General features: G+C 34.1%; 2 protein-coding genes across 3 annotated transcripts; one reads left to right on the top strand and one right to left on the bottom strand.

The window, feature by feature from the left end:
* Nucleotides 1–175: 175 nt before the first annotated feature.
* On the bottom strand, nt 176–3,691 carry LOC133286965 (uncharacterized). 2 transcript variants are annotated; one of them, XM_061484505.1, is made up of 2 exons: nt 3,484–3,691; nt 176–2,622 (listed from the first exon to the last, which is right to left on the bottom strand). In XM_061484505.1, exon 2 carries the CDS (start codon nt 2,579–2,581, stop codon nt 311–313), a length of 2,271 nt encoding a protein of 756 aa, XP_061340489.1. In that variant the 5' UTR covers nt 2,582–2,622; nt 3,484–3,691; the 3' UTR covers nt 176–310. The 2 variants fall into 2 exon arrangements, with proteins under 2 accessions (XP_061340489.1, XP_061340488.1); XM_061484504.1 differs by having other exon boundaries at nt 176–2,625.
* Nucleotides 3,692–9,205: 5,514 nt separating this feature from the next.
* On the top strand, nt 9,206–14,704 carry LOC133286959 (myosin-binding protein 1). The gene is made up of 4 exons (XM_061484493.1): nt 9,206–9,339; nt 9,886–11,100; nt 11,392–12,897; nt 14,263–14,704. Exons 2-3 carry the CDS (start codon nt 10,002–10,004, stop codon nt 12,882–12,884), a joined length of 2,592 nt encoding a protein of 863 aa, XP_061340477.1. The 5' UTR covers nt 9,206–9,339; nt 9,886–10,001; the 3' UTR covers nt 12,885–12,897; nt 14,263–14,704.
* The last annotated feature ends 9,025 nt before the right edge of the window (nt 14,705–23,729 follow it).

Consider the following 23,729-nt stretch of genomic DNA (forward strand, 5'->3'; position numbering starts at 1 on the left):
GTAAGACGTTATACTACTCTACTGTGAAGTGAGCGAATTCGGAGTCTCTATCGCTGAGACTTCTAGGAACCGGTTATGTTAGTCAAATTCAGAATTGTAGCTTGGAAATAAGAGTCTGTTGAGCGAATAATTAATAATGTCAATTATTTGACTACACTATATATACATAGGGCAGCAGCAACAAATTACTTCACATTAAATGTCAAGGAAATCAAATACACAATTTGCTTGACGAACTAAGCTATAAAGCCTAAATAGATAATCATAATAACTGGAGAACCCTTTGCACAGAGGAGTGGTAACATGAGACTTAGATGGGAGCTGCACATGTGGTTCTAAAGTGACCTGTTTGATTGCAACGACTACAATGCACCACACGTTTTACACGCCCGCGGTCTTCTGCACGAACTCGTTTCTTTCTAGGTCGCCCAGGTGGTCTTAGTGATTTAGGAGGGTTAATAGTAACTTGATCAGCTTTGGTAGCATTTACATCACCCTCAGAAAACTCCTTCCAGAGAGATTTATCAGGAATTGGATGTATGGTCTGTGAGTATGTCTTCCGATAAGTTGCAACAGTAAAACAGCTTTCTGTGAATCTATGGACATTCTGTCTACAGGAGAGAAGTGCAGCCACAGCATGTGCACAAGGCAAACCATACAGCTGCCACCCGCGACAAAGACAGCAACGATTCCTAATATCAACAATATTTGTTCCTTCATGAGATATAACTTCAAATTCAGCTTCATTGGCACGAAGCACCTGATATGTGCGTGCACGTTCAAGAGCCTCTGCGACATGTCTCTCAGCAGAAGGTACAAGTATAGATGTCCACTGCATACTGGTCTCTCTGCGCTCATTAAACCAAGTCATCAGCTGCCTTCTAATGCATTCCATCATTTGAATTATCGGAAGGCCAGATGCATCTAATATCCATGTGTTTAAAGATTCAACTATGTTAGCTGTCAAATGACCAAACCTTTGCCCCTCAAAATATGCAGTAGCCCACAAACGGGGTGGAATTCTTCGAATCCAATATGCAGCATCTTGCGATATCTCTTCAATCTCTAAAATTTTTGCTTCAAATTCAATTACAGTAAGAGCATGAGCTGCTTCCCATAGAAGATTAACAAGCATTGCATTATTAAATTCCTTGCGAAAGCTGTCAGTCAAGTGACGCATACAAAATCCATGAAAAGCAGTGGGAAAATTTGCTTCCACTCCATCCACAATTCCCTTCTGCCTGTCAGACAAAATTGTAAGCCTTGGCATGTTTTCCGTATTAATCTCAAGCAGGTTGTGAAGTTCAGACAGAAACCACATCCAATTATCATCATTCTCCTCATCAACAACACCAAATGCCAGAGGAAAGAGAGCTCCATCACCATCAAATCCAGTAGCAAGAAGTAATGTACCAAGATACTTGCTCTTTAAATTCGTTCTATCAAGCCCCAAAAGTGGTCGACAAGCATTTAAGAAGCCATATATTGAAGCTTGAAAGGATATGAAGAGGCGTTGAAAGCAATTATCAGTTGGGTTTCCATAAACAGATGCAATACTGCCCGGGTTTGTGCGTTTCACCTGTTCACAGTATTGAGGAAGCAAGCGGTATCCTTCTTCAAAAGATCCACGCATTGCAGCCATGATACGCTCCTTGCCTCTCCATGCTTGCTTGTATGATAAAGTGATACCATGAACCCTATGAATCTCTTCCAATATCTCCTTTGGCTTGCAATTAGGGTTCTCCCTCAGTCTTTGCTCCACAGAACTAGCAACCCATTGAACTGAGGCTTGCTGATGGCCAAGATGTGAAATTCCTCCACATGTATGACTCTCGTGGATTGTCCTAATAGTAAACGTTGGAACCCCAGGGAGCTTTGCTGCATGAATGCGCCAGGGACATCCTTCACTTGCACATCTAGCAGTAAAGCGGGTCTTGTCAGATTTTATAGTTTGTATCTCAAAGTGCAGAGCAATTGCTGTATCCCTCAATGCCCTCCGGCAACTTTTGACATCAGGGAATTCTTGTCCAACTGACACTTCATAATTAGGACATATAGCTAATGTACGAGCCTGAATTACAGGGGGCGTGGAAGTAACCATAAGCTGGGATTCATGAACACCCATATCTTCAGCAGAATCAATACTCATTTCCGGGTTCTGGAGCACAGTCAGGGCCATGTTCTCATCAAGTTCTTGGTTTTCTGAAACAGTCAAATCATTGTTCTCTGATAGAGCCAACTCATGACTTTGTTCAGGAAGGGGCAACTCATGGTCATCATGCTCAGGTTTTTGATCCATGGCTAACTCATTCTCATGCCCAAAAGTGTGAACATCATTTCCTTCATCATCATGGTTCTGTCCTAAACCTAATTCATGGTCATGGGCATGTCCCAAGCCCAGTTCGTGATCATGGGTTTGTCCCAGATCCAAATGATGTTCACTGGTTTGTCCCAAATCCAAATCATGGTTCTGGCTGAGGCCCAAATTATGGTTATGACCCAGAACCAATTGCTGGTCATGGCCAAGTGCTAAATTGTGGCTTTGGCCAAGTATCAAATCATGGTTAGCCATTGAAGACATAAATTACTATATGTAACAAAAACAATTTGTGGAAAGAACACCTGCTGCAAGGACCCACAGATGACAATAGGAAAGTTAGATAAAATCAAACAAAAAGTAAAATTTGAAGGTTTAATACAACTAAAGTCAGGCCAATATATTGAACCTCAAACCACAGCAAAAAAATAGTTCAAACGAGGCAAGGGGGTGAAGATATATCACTATCACCAACTCCCACAAAAATATGAAATACATACAAAATGAGAAGCAGCTACAAAGATGGGATGCATAAAAACACACACACAACATGCTGTCCACCTTTAAGGACCTATCAGTTAGCACTTAGCACTATCATGCATTGCAAATGCCAAATTATAAATAATGCAACATCAAGTGTTCTTTACAATTGCACTACTGGGATTACAAAAATGCAAATCCATGGTTATATAATATTAACAACCACAAACAGTCCATTTGCATTTTTATTAATTCATAAACGTCCCAGCAACAAATTCAAATCATGTGAACCGAATTCCTGGGCAGCCTCACAGTGAAAACCACCACCTTTTAATTGCAGAGAATTGAAAACTACAAATCAATTTTGCAATCAAATTTAAAAAATAAAATAAAATATAAATGCATTGAGCTTAAGAGTGAAGACTCCAGTAAACTCAAGTCAAACTACCCCATCAAATAACAAGACTCCAACATTACACCACCGGTGAAGATCACCTCACACAGCTTTACCGGTGAAGCAGGTAAACGAAAAAGGACAAAATTTGATGGTAATACAAAATCATCACCAGAATTTGAAGCGATTATTAAACTTAAATCAAAATGCCGAATTTGCAAACTATATCCCCCAACAATTCACAATAACAAGACAAAAATATTCTTAATAACGAGAATCACAATAAAATTACCTGAAAGGTTTCGACTTGCAAAAGAGGAAGCGCAACCCTATATCGAAATCCAAAGGGGTATGGTATGGGTAATGATGAAAAGCCGGATCGAAGAAAGAAGAAGGGGTGTTGTGATTTGTGATTGAGTGATAAGAAACGGGAATTTGAAAAAATGGCGGGGAAATGGAGAAAATCGGAATTAGGGGAAGAAGGGTAAGGAGAAGAGAGGAAGATTGGGAATTAGAGGGGCAGAAGAGGCAGGGTTCACAATACCACAACAAAACAGAATCAGGGTATTTAGGTCAAACGAAATCAGGTTCTCCTCTTTTGCTTTTCTCCCAATTACTGTTTTGCCCCAATTCTAATTTAAACTTTCAATTTGGACAAGATCGCGAATACACATCCTTTTATGACACCGGAATTATTTTTTAAAATATTACTATTTTAATAATTGTTTACAAAAATATAGTTATTATAAAATTAAAAAATGGACCTATTGTATTCAATCATGCTTAAAATAGGGTGTGACCCCTCGTGCCCAACATGAGGCATGACTTAGGAGAGAGACACGTCCTGCATGGGGCGTGAGTAATGAGGAGAGAGACACGTCCAGCTTGGGACGTGAGCAAAGAGAGAGACACGCCCAATATGGGGCATGATTAGGAAACCCTATGTATACTCTCATTTTTCGCTTCACACATTCTTTCTAAGATATTGCTACGAGTTCTCTCTAGATTTCTCCTTGAGTCTTTTGCGTAACAAATCTCTACCGATCAAGTAAGTCTCAATATCTGTTTTCTATATTTTTAAATGGGGGAGGTTATACTTACTACTTTTTTTTTACTACCTCTTACTACCAAATCTTAACCGTTGATTTTCGTTAATCTAGCGGTTATAATTTATTGAGAATTACTAATTAATTAATAAACATGACTTAATAAATTATAATAACTAGATTAGCGGAAATCAATGGTTAATATTTGGTAATAAGAAGTAGTAAGTATAATATTCTCCTTTTTAAATTACAACAATGATATGTTATACTATTGACGTAGGATATTGTTATTGACGCAGGAAATTATTAGTGACGTAGGAAATTGTTAGTTACTGAGGAGTAGAGGTGCTAAACGAACCAGGGACCTTTGGCTCGACTGGTGAAGGGCAGAGCTTACATGTTTAAAATTGGTTGTTGGCTCCATGCTTAAACTTGTATAAAAGCTCGTTTAATAAAAAGGTTTTAGGCTCCAATTCAAAAGTTCGGCCTTAGAGCCTTTCAGGCTGGCCTAGTATATTATTATTATTATTTTATATATTTTTTATACTACTTGTAATAACCTTCTCTTTCTCCTCAATTCATTCACCCCATTTTATTGGTTAAATAGATTTTTTGAATGATTTTGTTCTATATTATGCTGTTTGGATATACATTGAATTTATGAATATTTATGTAATTACCAGTGTTGTTGATTGTATATTCTGTTTAGATAAATTTTTAATGTCTTATTTTTTTAAACAGGCTAAACCAGGTTTTTATTTTTTGTAAATAAGTCAGGCCACATGCTGATAATTATATTTATAACAAGTAATATGCTTGGGGTCAGGCTGACACATTTAAACACAGGCTTAGCCCGTTAACACCCTTACTTAGGAGTTATACTTCTTATTCAACTGCAGAAGAAAATTCATTCTCGTTGACCCTTCGATCTTCGTGCTTCTTTTTTTCTTTTTTTATATATGTGGGATCCACCCGAACTGTGTCTGTCGGAAAGATTTAAACTTCTGTAATTAAAGGAGAACTATAAATCCTTTATAATACATGCACACATACTTAAAAAAAATTTAGACTAAGCATGTAAATTATTTGAAATTAAATTCATTATAACAATCAATTTTTTAATTTTTAATAATATATTATTATGGCTGATTCGGCATCATCCAAGTCTCCTCGGTTTACATCCGAGCATGAGCCTGAGCCTTCCGATTCCACCACACATGTCCTTCGTGGCCCATACAAGTGGGAGGTACTCTGAAGTAGGACACAACGCATGCACGTTTCACAGGCCGTGTGGAACGAGGATAAGATTCGAGCGCTGAAGACTCAAAGCGGTAAACTGCAGGAGGGACCCCCTGATGATGATATCCCACACGTTGTCGCTGAGTTATGAAGAGTGTGGCGATGAGAATGGTTTAAATAGTGGAGAACTGGGTTAATCACGCCCAAATAATGCAGGTTAAGGTCCCTGGTCACACCCCATGTTGGGCATTTCTATCTCCTCACTCACGTCCCAGGTTGGGCACGTCTCTCTCCTCTTGACTCACGCCCCATGTAGGGCGTGTCTCTCTCCTATATCACCCCTCATGCATGGCATGAGCGGTCACGCCCAATTTTGAACGTGACTGAAATCAATTTTTATTTTCAAAAAAGTTATGTTTAGTTAATAGTTATTAAATTAATAATATTTTATTTTATTTTTACTTAAGACACTAGTCAACACTAATTAGACATATGTGATTTTCTTTCTTTCATTCATTCTTTCTTTTTTAGATAAATATATTTATTCAAACTTTTAAAAGCTCATCAATTATCAAAAGCAAAATAGGGAATGCAATTTTGTAAAGTAGTGTAAAGATCACACCAACCATATAGTTCTAGATATCATAATTACAATAATTGTTTTGTTATTGAGTAAATTTGTTTACCTTTCAAAAACAAATTAAATTTTTATAGACTTAATACATGAATGAAATGTTATCTGACATACCATTCAACCTCCTTCGGTCACCTTATCCTTAGAGTACAGCCCGAAGGCTACCCCTCATTAGAACAACGGGTGCATTGAGCTTCGCTACTAGAGGAATGATGAGACTAATCCCCCTTCGAGGACAGAGGCACGTCCTCTGGCCCCCAAAATTTTTCCAAGAATTTGCTTGAGACAAGATTTGAATCCCTGACCCAAGCAAATCCTTGAAAGCTCAATTGTCAATTGAGCTATCCTTGGAGATTATCTTACATATTTATCATGTACAGGGTTTGATAAATTTCAATAGAGTTTAATTTAATTTTATTGTAAACTTTTTTACACTACTATTAAATTGCATTGATATATAATTAAAAGAGATTTTCAAATAATTATTCTCCTAATCAAACTCATTCAATGATGTGTAGTACATAAATAAATCTTAATCCAACCTATATTTGTTCAACGGATACAATTTGCTCATGGTAATATTTCATATGGATAACAAATAGGTTATATCATTTCATAGGGGGTCGTCAACGGAAATAAAAAGAGAGGGATTCAAACCCTTGGTACAAAAATTTGTATAACAAATTAGCAATCATTCTGAGGCATGATTGAACTCTATATGAAATTCCGAGTTACATTACTTATAGCTTCCTTGTTCGTAGTCAAAATTGTTTCAAAAATCTCATTTATTCCAAGAAATAACTTGTATCCATGTGCTTTATATTGGCATGGCATTAAATGTTGGTCTAAAAAAACTTTTATATTAACTAGGGATCAGAATCAAATCCTTATTATAGTTGATGCAGAAGTGAGACACAAGAACTTGATAAGTATTGAAACGTAGACAGCCAAAGTTTTTTGATTTCAGCTAATTTGCTGCAGCTTTTGCTGAGGCAACAACAAAGTTGACGTTGCGGGACACATCTTTGTTCCTATTTAATATTCAGGTTATGCCTGTGGTGGGGATTAGGAAAAATGTTATCGGCCACATAAGAAATTAATAAAAAAAAAAAGTATCTAAATAATAATTCTAACTAAAATAATGTGTATCATAAACACTCAATTCAATATTGAACATGCGTTAAGTTATGGAACTTATGCTAAAAATGTATTCATATCTAAATAACGTATTTATACATGTCAATTTTAAAATGAAATATTCAAGAATGTAATAAGTAGCATCTAAATAAGAATTTTCACTTAAAGAGTCATCATCACCGTGATGGAAAAAAAAAAAAAAAAAAACCCCATAAAAGACAAATGAAATTGTTAGGGCTACCCATACAATCATAAATGGGCATTTTATTTTTCTTATCTTTGTATTATTAAAGGGGACAAAAACGTAAGGGAAGTGGAGAAAACGTCTTTTTTGGCCATAAAAGCATATGAGATAATGAGATGTTGGCATTGTAGTATTTTGTCAAATTCTGTGAAGCATAACATTATCAAATAAAGCTGCCGGCGAAAGGTGGCGAGAAGAAGCGAAGTTACTTACTCTTAAGCATGGAGGCAAGTCAAGTACTAGTAGTCTAACATTAATAACAAGACCATAGCTTATTTTTTTTTACCATTGCTCAATCTCCTCCATATAGCACTCGTCTGTTTCAACTTTCATCTTTTCAACCTACCATTAGTTCTCCTTTCCAAAAGTTTTTTTTTTTGTTACATTATAAATAATTACTTGACTCACTCCCATGTGTTGCTTATTTTTTCACCTTTGAAGTTTGAATATTGACAATTTGACATGTCATATTTTTTAACCTTTGAAGTTTGAATATTGACAATTTGACATGTCATGCCTGATTCTATTGATAACTCCCTAAAAAATATACACGAATGAAAAAATTGAAACTTTCGTCTTTTGTTTCTCTCTTACGAATTGGCTTTTTAATTTTGCTTTTTGAGGAAGGGTATATTTATAATTTCTTATAATTATATCTTAACCGTTGATTTTTGTCAATTAATAGTTATTATTTATTATAAATTAATAATTAATTAATAAATTTGATTTGCAAAAAAAAAATTATTAATTAACGAAAATCAACAGTTAAGATATAATTATAAAAAATTATAAACGAAAATAGAGTTTAAGTAAAAAAAATTTATGCTTTTTTGCATTTTGTTAAATAGTTCTATAAAATAAGTTAGAATTTCATAAAAAAAATTATTAAAAAAAAGAGTAAATACATTTTTCGGTCTTCAACAAATTTTACGATGCCCGCTTTAGTCTTAGGAAATAAAAAAGCTATTCGTGGTCCCTAAAAAATTCAAAGTAGACCCATTTTAGTCCTCTTTTAGAGACTAATGTGGATCTTTTTTAAATTTGCGAAGAACCACAATTTCAACAAAATTGGTCCATTTTGAATTTTTTAGGAACCACAAATAGCATTTGCTAGGAACTAAAGCGGATATCGTAAAATTTGATGGAGATCAAAAATGGTATTTACTAAAAAAAAAAAAAAAAGTTAAAAATCTCTTTTTGTTACATATGTTTAGTTTCTGTCAATCGATTCGGCTTACAATTTTTTTTTTTATAAATTACAGTTAATATAACTGTCATACGTTTAGAATTTTATAAAATTTATAAATATAAACTTTTGTCAATTTCATCCTCGCACGTTATGTTTCTTGCTTCAGCATGTTAGTCTCTTCAATGAATACTGAAGTTTGAAAGAGAAACATCATCTGCAACTGCACTGTTTTTTTCGGAATGTTCTCTGTTCTTTGAATAGCTAAATCATAGGTTCCTTGTTTTCTAATCTTCCGATGTTGCTGTAATGTTGTTTCATTTTTTTTTTATTTTTTTATTTTCTCTTTTTGGGGTATTTTCGGCATTTGAATATTTTCTCTCTCTGATCAGTGATCAGTCATCACTCATCACCGCCCTTCAACTTGCCACCTTTTGTCTTGGTCGGCTTCATTACCTTTTTTTTCTTTTAATTTTCCAAAGAAACAAAAAGTTAATGTGAATCCTGCGTGGATTTCCGTTGGAAAGCTTCAACCTTTTGGTTGGTTGGTTTACTTTGTGTGGATCGGTCTCTTACCTCAAACTTCCTGTTCCTGCTAATGGCTTATATTGTTCTCTCAATCTGATTCAACTCTCTTTCTCTCAATATTCACATCATATAAGGTATATTTCACTTCATTTTCTGTTTCTGCTTCTATGGATGATTTTTTCTATTGCCTTCAGTTCCTGTTATAAGTAATAACTATTAACTAGTAACTAGTAACTCCTTTTTTGATCTGATTCTCTTATATCTCGTGCCTTATTTAATTATCTACCTTATACATAGAAAGTTTCAATTACGTTTCAACTGCTTAAATTATTGGTAGCAATAGGATTTTATGGTTCAGTTTGTTTCTCTTACTTTTTTACCTGAACGTTTTTGTGTACATCAGGATTTTCTGGGTTTTGATTCATTATTTTCTAATTTAGCATCTCACTTAGAGTGTACATTACGATCAAAATAATTGTTCTGACTACTTTCAGTTTTCAATGCTTGATCTTGTTTTATGAAACCTGTTTATGCACTGCCACCCTCTCTCTCTTTCTGACCAATACTGTCAATTCAATATTGATTTTGATAAAATTTCTGATTATTGGATGGGGATAGTAAGCAAATAAACAATCTTTCTAATCTTGCTTTTTCTTTTTTTCCTTCCTAATTGTATTCAGTTTCAACCTTTTGCCTTGAATTGTTTATATCATACCGGGAAGAAGGTCGAAGTTTGTCCGTTTCAACTTTCAAGTAATTGGTTTCTTTTTTTGAGGTCACTTGAGTTGGTTGTACAATGACTACCAGGGGAGTTTCATCTTCTGACTGGCATAACCTCTCCACAAGTGTTACCACAGCCTTGGCTTCAGCTTTCCTCGAATGGTTGCTGATCTTTTTCCTGTTTATTGATGCCATATTCTCTTATGTTATTACAAAGTTTGCTGGTTATTGCAAATTACAAACACCATGCTTGTTCTGCTCAAGGCTTGATCATGTGTTAGGCAAGGAGAAAAGAGGATACTATTGGGACTTGATTTGTGGTGGCCATAAGTCGGAGATTTCTTCTTTAGTTCTTTGTCGTGCACATGATAAGCTTGCAAATGTTCAAAGAATGTGTGAAAGTTGCCTCTTCTCTTTTGCTACCATCAATAAATCCAATGCTGAAACTTACCAATTATTGGAGGGTAAATTAGGGGAGGAATCTGAAGCCAGATTTGATCAGGTTCCATTGCTTGGCGAGCATGTGATTGATGAAAAACACTGTTCTTGTTGTGATAAGCAATGGGTTTTAAATGGTTATGATCAAAGGTTGGTATTCACCAAGTCAACTGGGTCTGATGCTGCTGATTTTGATGTATCAGATCTTGTTGGAAACAATTTTCGTAAGAAAAGGAGAGCAAAACCATTTGTATCAGCCGGAGCTGCACACCTGAGAAATAATCAGGTGGATCCTTTGTCTCATGTAGGCTACACAGAACTCAAGATTACTTCAGATACTGAGTCCGAATCTGAAATTCCCTTATCTGATGATAATGATAGTATAAGCATACCAATTCGTGGAACGGACGATACCAAGGAAGATATAAAAGTTCCATGTGAACAGCCTTGCACCATTGATTTACCTGAGGATTTGGTTTCAGGGAAGCATAGGTCTTCAGCTTCTATACTTGAGCAATCACCACCTGAGTCAGAAATGCAATTAGAAAAGACAGATATTCATGGTACTAAATCTGCAGCAGCAACAATGGAAAGTGGGAATGGTTTGGGGAAACCTGATTGGCAGCAGGTTGAAAGAAATTCTGTATGTCCTTCATCAAGTGAGCCTATTTCCTTTTATGATGTCCCTACATTATCAAATAAGATGGGAGTCCCTGTTGAAGTATCAAGTGAAAACTGTAAGTTATTTTTAGCTGTTGCTTTTCTGTACCATGTAACAATTGGATTTGAAGGATGGAGGAGTATGTTATAATTCTTTGCAAAAAATTGATGAAAAGGAATGACTTAGTTATTAATATCCAAGTCGTTTTTTTAAAAAAAGAAAAAAATTCATTATACCTTTATATAACTGAAAACCCTAGTTTTTCACTATCTTAAGTCCATAATTACATGAGCTTTTCTGCTGACCATAAACCTATTTTCCATTTTTTTAATGAAAAAAAAATCATAATACTATTTTTATTTTATAGATGATGAAGTGAGGCTGACATCTGAGCAAAGACCCACCATGGACTGTGTGGAAAACATTAAGTCAGGCAATAAGCTGACAACATCTGAAGCAGGTTTAGAACCAACCTCTGTTTATAGTGATATTGGTCAGCAAAATCCCATTTTACTGGATCTTGGCGATGCTTATAAACTAGCTATCAGCAACAGAGGAAGACAGCTGTCTGGTAAGCTTGCGGAACATTGGCTTGGGAAAGATTCTACAAAAATTAGTGAAGATTTGAAGATGTTGTTGTCACAATTTTCTGCCTCTCGAGGGACTGATCTGTCTGTTAATGACATGAGTCCTAGGTTTTCTGTAAATAGTGATGAGGTGAAGACTTCTGATGTTTCTAACTCTGCTGGAATGCAGATCCTTCAAAAAATGATTTCGCTTGAGCGAAATGAGTCTGGTTTGTCTCTTGATGGAAGCATTGTCAGTGAAATTGAAGGTGAAAGCTCGGTTGACAGGCTAAAAAGACAAGTTGAACATGACAGGAAACTTATGAGTGCTTTGTACAAAGAATTGGAGGAAGAAAGAAATGCTTCTGCAGTTGCTGCAAATCAAGCATTAGCCATGATCACTAGGCTGCAGGAAGAAAAGGCAGCATTACATATGGAAGCCTTGCAGTACTTAAGAATGATGGATGAGCAGTCAGAGTATGAAACAGAAGCTTTGCAAAAAGCGAACTACCTTCTTGCTGAGAAGGAGAAAGAGATAGAAGACTTGGAAGCAAAGCTTGGGTTTTATAGGAAGAAATTACCTGATGAATCAGTGCAAGAGAACATGGTGTACACAAACTCTAAAATGAAGGTGAAAGATATTGGATTGGATCATTCAGAGTGTATTTTTATTGAAAATGATGAAAGCGGCGTTGGAAAGTCACTTACAGAAATTCCTAATATCCCTGACAAAGTCGAAGTTCTACTCACATCTTTGGAGGAAAAGAATGTTAAAAGTTCAACATTGGAGTTTCAAGATGAAAGGCTATATATTTCCCAACGTTTGAAGAAGTTGGAGAAGCAAGTTTACTTTTTCCTTAATATTCATCAATCTCAAGACAATTGGCTAAATTATGAATATGCTGAAAAGGAATCCCCAAAAAACTGTGAAAAGCTAGACAATAATTTTCTAATGCAAGATTCTGTTTCTTCACTTAAATTAAATTCAGATGTCATGGGTGATGATCCCTCATCCAAGAAGACCCCAATTTGCCAGCAAAAAGGGGAACTTGGGTACAATAGACATAGCTTCCCTGTGCTCCGTGGAAATAATGATTTAGTTTCTGTTGGAAGTTTGATTTCAGATTTTATTAGAAGGTTGCAAGTTCTTGAGGAAGACCAAAGTTTCCTTGAGCATGCTATCAACTTACTGAGCAATAGAGACGAAGGGCTTAAATTATTGCAGGAAATAGCTGATCACCTGCAACAATTACGTAGGATTGGGATAAGAGAAATAGATCAACCTGTTGCTTGAAGCTGTATATAAGGTCAGTAGTTACTGCTGAACTGTTAGGCAACAAATCAAAGCATTTCTTTTCTTATTTTTCTTCATTGAAATTAGATTGATCCATTTTGCTTTTTCTGTTTTGTTTGTTTGGACTAATTTGTAAAGAAATTTGTGCATTATAAGTATGTGGTTTACGATATTAAGTATGGAGGAAAATGTTTGACTAAGTTTGATAAATGCTTAGTGACCTGTTTCAAAAAGGCAAATTTCATTGACTTGAGTAGGTCACAAATAAAAAATATCATTTTCTAATTGGGCAATAATTGGGTGATTTTTTTATGTTGTCTTATAACACTACTACAAATTAACAAATAATAAATAGCTGTCTATAAATTGACCTGCTTGTGTTGTTATATTAATGATTTTTGGTTTTTGAGGGGAAGGAATATCAATGTTGAGATAACATGCAGTTAGGAAATAAAGTAAATCAAGTTGGTAGTTCGTATGTCACTGCTGTTCTGTTCTGGAGTGAAAAGGATTCCAGACGAAAGTATGATTCAATTCTGAAAGTTATGAATTTTAATATGCAGTCGTAGATTAGAGGAAGTGGAATTTTGTTTTGAGGAATAGATTATTGCTTTAGTTGGTAGATTTTAGTGATTGTTTATAGATTAATCATGTAATTACTTATATGGATAGAGACTAACTATAGTTAACAAGTGTGAAATCATAGGATAATGTGGAAAAAAATTAATTCAGCATATTGTAACCAATTATTTCGTGTCTGTTATGCCCTATAGATTTTTTGTTGGTTGAGAGTCAACTAATGAATGGGAAGATCATTAATCAATATATCTAAGGTCATGTCAAATCCGATGCCATGCAGAATCTCATAAGTATGCTTCTAAGTTTTTTACCTCATGGTCATGGCAGATATATTCAAAACATGTTTATTTGCAGACTAAGAAAACTGCCTGATACATATATGAACAACTGAAGCTTGGTTTTCTAGAGAGACCAAAATTTAAGTAAATAATGACTGTGGTCATCATATATGAAGTTAAATCTTCACTCCACATGTCTAATAGTCTGAGTTTTAGGAACATATAATGTTGTTACTGCCAAATAGATGGTGCAGTGTTCAAATATAGTATATGTATTTTCTATAAAGAGCGAATTGTCATCATATTAAGATTATTTACTTGATATAGGACATTTGTTGTGAATATTTCTCTCTCATCGTTTGTCGTATGTTGTAAAATGCAATGACGGCGTCTTGAGTCAAATTACTTAATCCAAGCGGTTTGCAATTTTGCATCAGATTTTAGTACATTTTATACAAAAATTTTACCTTTTGGTTGTTTGCATTTTTTTTTAGTAAATATTTGCTTGTTTATATTTACAGATTCATATACCAATGCTCAGCGACCAGGAGGAAGGTACATTGTACAATACTGAACCAGGTTACCGAGACTGGTTGCAAGTGCAACTGTACAGTAACAATAGCTTGCTATCAAATTATATGGTATGGAGAGTTTTTTCCCCACTTTCTCCTTTGCCTTTTTATTTGGGGTTAGTTTGATTGGACATTTTGCTGCATTGAATTGGTAAGGTTTTCATCTGGCCATTTGAAATGTCATTTTGCAATTTTTCTTTTTCCGTTTTTGCATTGTAAAATACTAAACAAGCAATGACTGATTGCTTGTTTAATTGGTTTCGGAGTGAGTGTTTTGGAAACAAAGTGAACTAACATTAGTATGTTATACTGATTCTGTGAAAAAAAAATTATATGGACGTTATTTGCTCCAGTTGTTTGTATAAATATTGCCCCAATGGCATGGATATGTGAGGCTTCATTAATAAAATTATGCGATGTTTTCCTCCCCTGCTTGCCTTATTTTGAAAGTGATGAATTTAGATAGGGAGATTAGAAAGAAAAGAAATGTAGAGTGAAACAGTGCACTCCATAATGTTGTTGATTCTCTTCAAGCCTTAGTAAGACAACTTCATTCTTCTGTGGTATGGTGGTGTTTTCAAGTTAGTATAACTTCCCTTTTTATTTTTATTTTTTAATATAAGGGTATTCTCATAATAATTTTTGCCTAATTGAAACTTTGTGAACAGTTATAATTTGACCGGGTTTTAGGAGTGGTCGATTTTTCGTGCTGTACATACATTTTCTCGCCCAAGGTCGAAACTCTGATATTTAAGATAAGGCAAAATATATTTTTATGTTATATGAGAGTGTTTTTCTCTTCTACACATACATCTATTTTCGTATTACTTTTTTTTATAAGTGGATAAATCCTACACATGATTGTCTCTATAGCATGAGAGAGCTTCCATGAAATTAATAAAGCCCTTGCGATAAAGAGAATATCTCGTTTAGTTACTAGTTACTTGGTCAATTTCATTAATCTAAGAGTTATGTTGTAGGAAAAATGATTGTATAATGTTATAGAGATTCGTTTTGCGTGCGGTAGTTTTTTTTTTTTTTTTTGCTTCAAAAAGTGTGGGACTCATAAAATATTGTGTGTAGGAAATTTTTTTGTGTCATGTTAAATGATGAATGTAAATTCCTTAATCTAATCCGACAAAAATAATTATCAAATATTTTATTGTAATATATTTGAATTGTTTTTGTTAAAAAACCGGTGGTTTGTGTCTCGTATAGTTGGCAACAATTGCATACATGAGGCTTATGACCAATATATATGAAGTTCTTAATTTTAGAAAAGAATGAGGAGGAGTATCCTCTTAAAATATCGTTTTAATAACTATAAAATATTAAATAAAAAATTAACACATTTCATATTTCATATTTTTTTTCATTTAATCTTAGGACGATATGATTTATTGATAAAAGTTCGAGTGCAAGTATTTTATCGGTTGGATGAAGAATAATTTTTAATTTTTTTAGATAAATCAAAGAAGAAAAAATTGAAACAAGGTAGGATATATGGGCTATGGCACATGAAGGCACCTCCTTTAATACAACATTAAAATCATTAAATAATATTAGTTTTTATGATAAAGCATGCTTATCTCTATAAAATTTTAAGGGTGGCGCAGTTGGTAAGCGGGTTGTGTTCAAAGAGTGAACCTTTTAATTTTTATGACTGAAAGGGTGCTATTTTGATATCTAAAGGAAGCACTTTGGAAATAGTGATAAAAACCTTCATGCTTTATATCATAAAAGAAAAGGGCTTGTTTTTCTAATGTTGCATGAGAAAACAAATCTTTTCTACACACACCATAAAAAGGTGTGTAACTCATTTTTTTGTTTTTTGTTTTTTATTTTAAATAGGTGAGTCTCACACTTGATGTATTTATGACATGATATTAGAATTCTCCTACAACATAAGATTTATTTTTCCTTAAAAAATAAATAAAAATTATTCAACAATTATTTTGGCGAGTATTAAGTATAGATATAAGGTTGCGTTTGATGAATATTCAACGACAGCACAAGTACAGAAGATTACATTGCCAATGGAGTTGTTTTGAAAAGTGAGTAAAAGTAGTGGAAAAAAAAAGCATTTGGGAGTGAGAAGTTAGGTTCTCTACAATAATAAATACTTTGTATAAATTTAGTGTACTCAACTCAGTAGTGGAAAAATCAAGCATATGGAAAAGAGAAATAAGGCTCTCTTGGATATATCAAGTCAATCATATTATTAATTATGGTATATTATAATAGTTAATTATTAATTAAATATAATACTTATTTATTAGTTAATAATGTGATTGACTTAATCACCTTAAGTGCATTAAGTTTAGTATTTTTCCTCTTCAACATTCAGTAATATAGGATGGCATAAGATAAGTGTATAGAACTAAATGCGTTTATTAATAGAATATTTTTCACTAATGATTACAATTTAATTATAATATTTACAAATACATTATTTATATTTATCAAAATATTTATTCCATTAAAACAGAGTAAAACTTTTTATTTGAATTATTCCGAACAACTTCGTAATGTCCTTGACCCAATGCACTAAACTAGGCACGGAGAAAATCAATAGGTAATATCATAGCTGATGAGGCAACCACATATTGACTTACAAAAATTTAACTTCAATTTTCCATGGTTCCACAAAAAGGGTGCGAATTCTTGACCACCTACCCAGTTCACCCATGGTTATACTAACTAAGACAATGCCACGTAGCGTTGCTTTATGCAGTGCGGATCCAGGGAACAGATATGGGTCGGCGGTTGTCTCCTTCCTAATTTTTGATATTTTCATATATTATATATATGAGATCTATTTATCTTATATTATATAAGATGATTTTATGTAATAGAAACAAAATAATGAAGTTTATTATCTTTTTAAAAAAAAAAATCTCACTATCTTGTCTCAATTGCGTAAGATAATTATTTTATATTATGCAATATAAGATAGTTATTTTTCTATATATGATTGTATCTTTATAATAATAATATATTATTAATTTCAATAATTAATTCCTTACTAAAAAATTATAATAATCAGCTCTTTTTATTAGTCTTAACAACATTTATAATTTTAATATTTATTTTCGGCCCCTACATTAACAGTATAAAATGGACCAATTTGGCCACTCAAACTTACGAGATTTGAACATCATATATGACATGGTAACTTAATACAAACAATTTATTTTAATATAAATCGGTGTCTAAAATTCTAATAAATTTGATTAATTTGATTTTGAGATTGAGTCTTTTCACTCTCTTCAGCAGTTGTGACTCCCAGTAATTAAATCTATTACCTTTATTGCAAGTCAAATTTTAAAGTTAACTTGATCCCAACTACACATGGGTTGGTAATGGATCTTCTCATATGAAAAAGTGGTCATGTGATCATGTTATTTGATCACAATCACTCGTTTAAAAGTTATGCATTTTTTTCTCTCTTATTTCATCATTAATGAGTGACTGTGATCAATAACACGACTACTTTTTCACATGAGAGAATCCAATTTCCACTGGGTTAATACGAATAATTCTTTAATAAGGAAGGGGTATTATATTCTTAGATAATTCCTTCATATAAATTATCGTTTTGATATAGTATTTTTTTTATGAATTTTCTCATATAATATTTTAAAAAAATAAATCTTTTCAATTTAGCCGCTTAAATTAAACTGCGGCTACACAGCTGAACGGTGACCGAACGAATAAATATTTGGTACTACTGTTGTACCAAAGATTCAGTGCGTCCCACCAATGAAAATATTACATGTCAGTTAAAATATTTTTTTTCTGTCAAATTTTTTCTGTCTCCTCTGATGTGTAAAGCTCTCATTCATGGGATGCACTTAATTTAGGTACAGCAGTAGTACCAAAGATTTATTCTGACCGAACACTTCTTAACTCACAAGTAACTATTATCTACACAAATGAAATGTCACCAAAAATTGAAAATTAAAGTTGTGAGCAAAATCAAACCCAAGCCCATTTAAAGAGTTATATTGTGGGCCAAAGAAATGTGGACTCTCCATGGCATAGTCATCATGCTCTTACACTAATTCAACACTTCAAGCTTGGAATTGTACATCACTAGAGTTTGAAAGAAAAAAAATCATACTATGACAAGAAAAATAATAAAAAGGACGGAAAGTAGAAATGTTGAACTAAGACTTAATTAACTTAAATATTAACATAATTAGTGGACTCTTTCAACAAAGACTTAATTAAAATAACATTAACGTATTACATATGTGAATGCTTGGCATTTGAAAGGAAAATTCAGGGTGTTAGATTTAGACTATCTGCAACCATGTTGAACATTTCAAACCGCGGATTTTGGTCAACTAAAACATTCAAAAAAATCAAAGCTCACCTTTATATAAACATCATTGAATTCCATTAAACATACACTACACCGTCATATATTATCATCATCTCTAATCTTCTTTTGTGTTTTTGATAATTCCTCTCATCATCACAAAATGGGTTGCCCCATGAAGATGTTGGTATTCACAACGATTCTGCTATTGAGTTTAGAGAAAACATGGGGAGCAAGGACATTAGAAGGGGAACAATGGTTGGAGAAGAATCTAGTGATCCAGTCACTTCAAAGAGGACCCGTACGGTCTTCTCAAAAAAATCCATGCTCAACCGTACCTGGACGCAGTAGAGGGCGTTGCACTTTGGGTGAAATGAACCTCGCTGCAGGCCATGTTGTTCCCAAGTTTGGAGCAGCTTCTATTAACGCTAATGACACCCCAAAAGAAGGGCTCAAGATCTTAACTGGCCTACCCTTTCAAAGATGACCGTAATATATTGGTGTTATATATCTTAATTTTTGTCCAATACTCATCGGACATTTACAACTAACTTCATCATTGTAATTTTTTTTATACAATTACATTCATTTTATTATTCTTATATATTATTTTCTTTTCTTTTCTTTTTCAAATTTACTATATATATATATAGCATATACATGTTATATCATGTATCTCCTATGATCAGTTCTGTAATTCATGAAACTAAATATATTTACATGTTTTTCAAAATGATCCATCGAGCATTGCAATAGTTTTTTACAGAAGGGGCAAAAAATTTATATAATGAGATTTTATTTTTCTCGTGGATCTAATTTGTAGCCTGTAGGTAATAATTCTTCGGTTTAAATGCAACAAATGAGTTATTTCTTTCTTTCCTTTTTTCCGGCTTTCACGTTACATGTTTCCCTCTAGCTACTTCATCAACCGTATCTTAATTCTCGTCAAATTTGCGGGCTGGCAGTGGTATGCATGCATGCCGTGTTTCGAGAACAGGTTTTGACATTTACTTTCGCTACTTTATTCAAGAAGGGTTTGACTTTGTCGTGGTAAACGACTTTCCAATATTTGGTACTAGTTTAGAACATTAATCATGGGACCATTTGTAGGTAATTTATGTCAACGTTTTTCAGTCTCACATTGCTGAAAATTATCTCAAGACTTTTAATAGAAAGTTAAAAAAAAAAAAAAAAAAATATTTGGTTATATAATATATAGTTCAACAAAACGAAAGGGGCTTTATCGCTTTTCCACAAGATAAATTATATCTATTAACTTCAAAATTACGTCATTTTGGAAGTTAGAAAAATTAATGAAGGTTATTTTAAGATTTTTGATTTATGTTTTGTTGTATGAATTTTAACAAAATACTATTAATTAATTCTCCCAACCTACAATTTCTAAAATGATGTAATTTTAAGGTTGATGAAAATAATTTTATCGTAACCCAACAAAAGAGTAATATTATATAATTACATAGAGACAACGTTGAAAATGAAATGGAAAAAGGTACTAATTACATAAATTTAACTGAATTGATCCTCATAATTGATTCTGTACATTAAACATATACGTCGGTTCTTTCTAACAAAACTGTATTTCAGCTCCACCGTTGACTCTGGCGGATCATCGCCACCATCTAATATTTCTGGTAACGAAATTATTAGGAAAGATCGAGCAGCTACAATGTTGTAAATTCATATCATAATAATTTGATCCGAAAGTCGAGAGATACTTTCTTTGAATTCGGAGGATGTCATTTAACTCCCTTAAACATCCTTTTGACAGAGCACCGACAAAGTACCCTTCTGTTTCGAACCAATTAGGGAATTCAGGTTTTGAAAGGAAATAAAAACAAAGTGATTTATTCGGTTTATTTATTTATTGATATGTTTCTATTCATAAATCCGAGATAATCCAATCCGGAATAGATATAAATTCAAGATAAAGAGAAGACGAATCTAATCCAGGTTCGAATAATAGCACAGTGCATGCACCAAAGCATTAAGCCGAGTTCGGGCAAAACAAGAGGATGTGATAAACCTTTAGTTTATCTTATTTTATAGACTAAATTAATATAAAATATCAAGTTAAATAAGTCAAAAACTAGGGTTTAATTTAATAATCATGAACATTATCTGTTTGTTGGAACTAATTAATATATTTGCTATTTTTAAAGGGATTGATAACAAATGATTCAAATATGAAGATTTGGATAAAGGGAGATCAAATCAGATAAGATATGGATAGATGGAAAGCAAAACAAAAATATTTGAAGATCTTATCAAGATTATCAAGTTGTTAGAAGTGGGAGCTTAAGCCCCCATTCAGAAGCTTAAGCTCCCTAAAAACACAAATAGCTACTGCCTTTGGGCGCTTAAGCCCCCAACTCAGGGCTTAAGCGCGCCACAAGAAGGAAATGTTGTCGCGAGGAGCGCGCTTAAGCGCCCTTCAGAGCGCTTCAGCGCGCAACGCGAGTCAGAATTCACTGTCCTAGGGCGCTTAAGCGCGCTACAACAGGCTTAAGCGCCCAGACAGACCCAACTTAAGCCCATTCGAGTTTTCTACTAGGATACGAACTATTGGCCAATAAAAGGGCCATTGGGGACCAGAAATACATAACTTTTACATTGCTAAACAACTCTTGGGTGCTCGGAGGCTGAAGGAACGCGGAGAAACATCAGATTCATGTTCGTGAGCGGCGGAGACGGATCAACGTCAAGTCTTCACTGGAGATATTGAAGATCCACCAATCACTTATGGAGTTTGGGGGAGCTTTTCTATTTTCTTTTGTTCTTGATTTTGCCATGTCCGGCTAGTTCTTTAAGTAGTTAGGGTTAGATGGATTTTAGTCGATTTATTATGCTTTGAATAATTCATACGTTAATTTTCCTTTTTATCATGAATGAAGTTATCTGTTTTTAATGCTTTATATAGGCTTGAATCTTATATAATGATCATCGGTAAATGCATGACAATAGGGATGTTGGTGTGTGATCCATATCTGATAACTTCATCGTAAACGCTATGATTCTAGGGACAGACATAGAATTTGCGTAACCTTAAGATTCTTGAACTTAATGCTTGCATTCTTGGGGAATAACCGGGGAACTAGGGTTCTTTCAAGTTTGTAAAGATTTTAGGGTAACAAGGGATTGAGCTCTAATAACACGCGAAAGAATTGGTTAGATTGATATTAAGGACGATTAACGTAAATAAGGACTTCGAATCATAATAAGGAGATTAAAGGAAATCGAACCCCTAGCTACGTTTTTATTTTATTAGTTAAATCACATCTTTAATTTCTTGTCTTTAATTCTTGCAAGTAATTAGCTTAATATTTAATATTTTAATTTTGCAATTCAAATCCTGTTTCCAAATACACTTTCGATTGTCCAACTAAGTTTGCGATAGCGAATTAGTGCTTGAACCGTAATCCTCGTGGGAACGATCTCTTACTTAATCATATATTACTTGTACGATCGGTGCACTTGCCGTGAATAGCAACAGGATGCTTCTATGATACAAAATGATTTTAACCAATTCAATACATGCAAGCTACGTTAGACTTAATCGAGCTAAGATTTAAAGGGCATAGTGAAGCAACACTGATCAAGTCATCATGACACCTTAGTAATTGAAACTTTGGCAAAAAGCTAAGTTAAGTATTATGAAATCATAGTATATGAAGCCAGTTTAGAAAAGAGAGGGGGGTACACTTAAGACTTGCAAGTCAACTTGATAAAGTCACTGCAAAAGAAGCAGGGGCTCAGATATGAAGGTCACTGCAAAAGAAGCAGGGCTCAGATACTAAAACAACGCGACAAGGTAAGCCGAACTTGAAGAAGTGCATATCGTCAAAATGATTTTGGTTGAAATCAAAACCTATAATGGCCGCGACAGAGAAGTCGTGCTAAAATGGGAGGCAATATCACCACGAGATTTTGGCGAAACCCAGCCTGAAATCGATTTAACCTCGCCATATAAATCTGGGTTAATGTAACGAAGGAACAAATAAATACCTTTGTAAATATGGCTCCGCACATAAGCCGAGTCCAGATAACGCCACCTTGGCCAGGTCGAAAATAGAAGTCGTAGATGGAGAATCAAAGCTAAATAGATCGAAGGACAGAAACACCTTCGAAATATTAAAACTTAGGTGAAAAAGCTGAGTTAAAAATAGTCAAAACCACGATAGATGAACCGGGCTAGATATACACAAGATATTGAACACGTTCGCAATATTAAGACTTAGGCCAAGGCCAAGTCAACAATAAGAGAAAGACTTCAACACCATGGCATCCGAGCTCATCATGAGCAAGCTCAAGATGTCATCAAAGTTGGAGTTCTCCTAACTCAAAAGAATCCTGATACATGAAATCGGGAGTAAATTGAACAGAGAAGCCAAAGATCATGGCCAAAGAAGCCGACCCCGAATGATAAAGCCATCACGAAAGAAGCGGGGCTTAGATACTAAAGCATCATGGCAAAGTGTGTTGAATTCAAAGAGGTTAAATTTGTCAAAATTCCTCTGATCAAGTCAAAACCTGTGAAAGCAGAAGGCGATATCATCGCAAGATTGTGGTAAAACCAAGTCTGTGACCGATATAGCCACGTCATACGAAGCCGGGTTAGAAAATATAACGAAGGAACATATAGACACCTTCATAGACATGACTCCACACATAAGTCGAGCTCAAATAAATAAAGCTACGGTATATAAAAACCGGGTTGATATAATCACAGATTTTCGCATCATATATGAATAATATGACCTTGGTCATGTCAAAATGTAAGCCAAGGTTAATAAAAACCGAGGCTAATTACTATATTTTTGACGAAAAGTCAAGTCAAAGATAATAGAAACTGCCATATATTGCAATAAAGATCAAAAAATGAAGATCGGGTCTCTTAATTCAGAGGCCGAGATATAATTTGGATGATGAACCACAAATAGAAAATCCCTCAAAATCCCCCAAGCATGAACTAGGGTATACATAAAGAACAAAATTCAGAGCGAGGCTCAAGAGGATTACCTGACAACTATTACATCCCGGCATCCCGAACATCCAGACTACTAGGCTGGAGGGT

Source organism: Gastrolobium bilobum, unplaced genomic scaffold (assembly GCF_033153095.1).
Source record: "Gastrolobium bilobum isolate Gb01-03AN ecotype WA unplaced genomic scaffold, APGP_CSIRO_Gbil_v1 utg3810, whole genome shotgun sequence".
Taxonomy (NCBI): Eukaryota; Viridiplantae; Streptophyta; class Magnoliopsida; order Fabales; family Fabaceae; genus Gastrolobium; species Gastrolobium bilobum.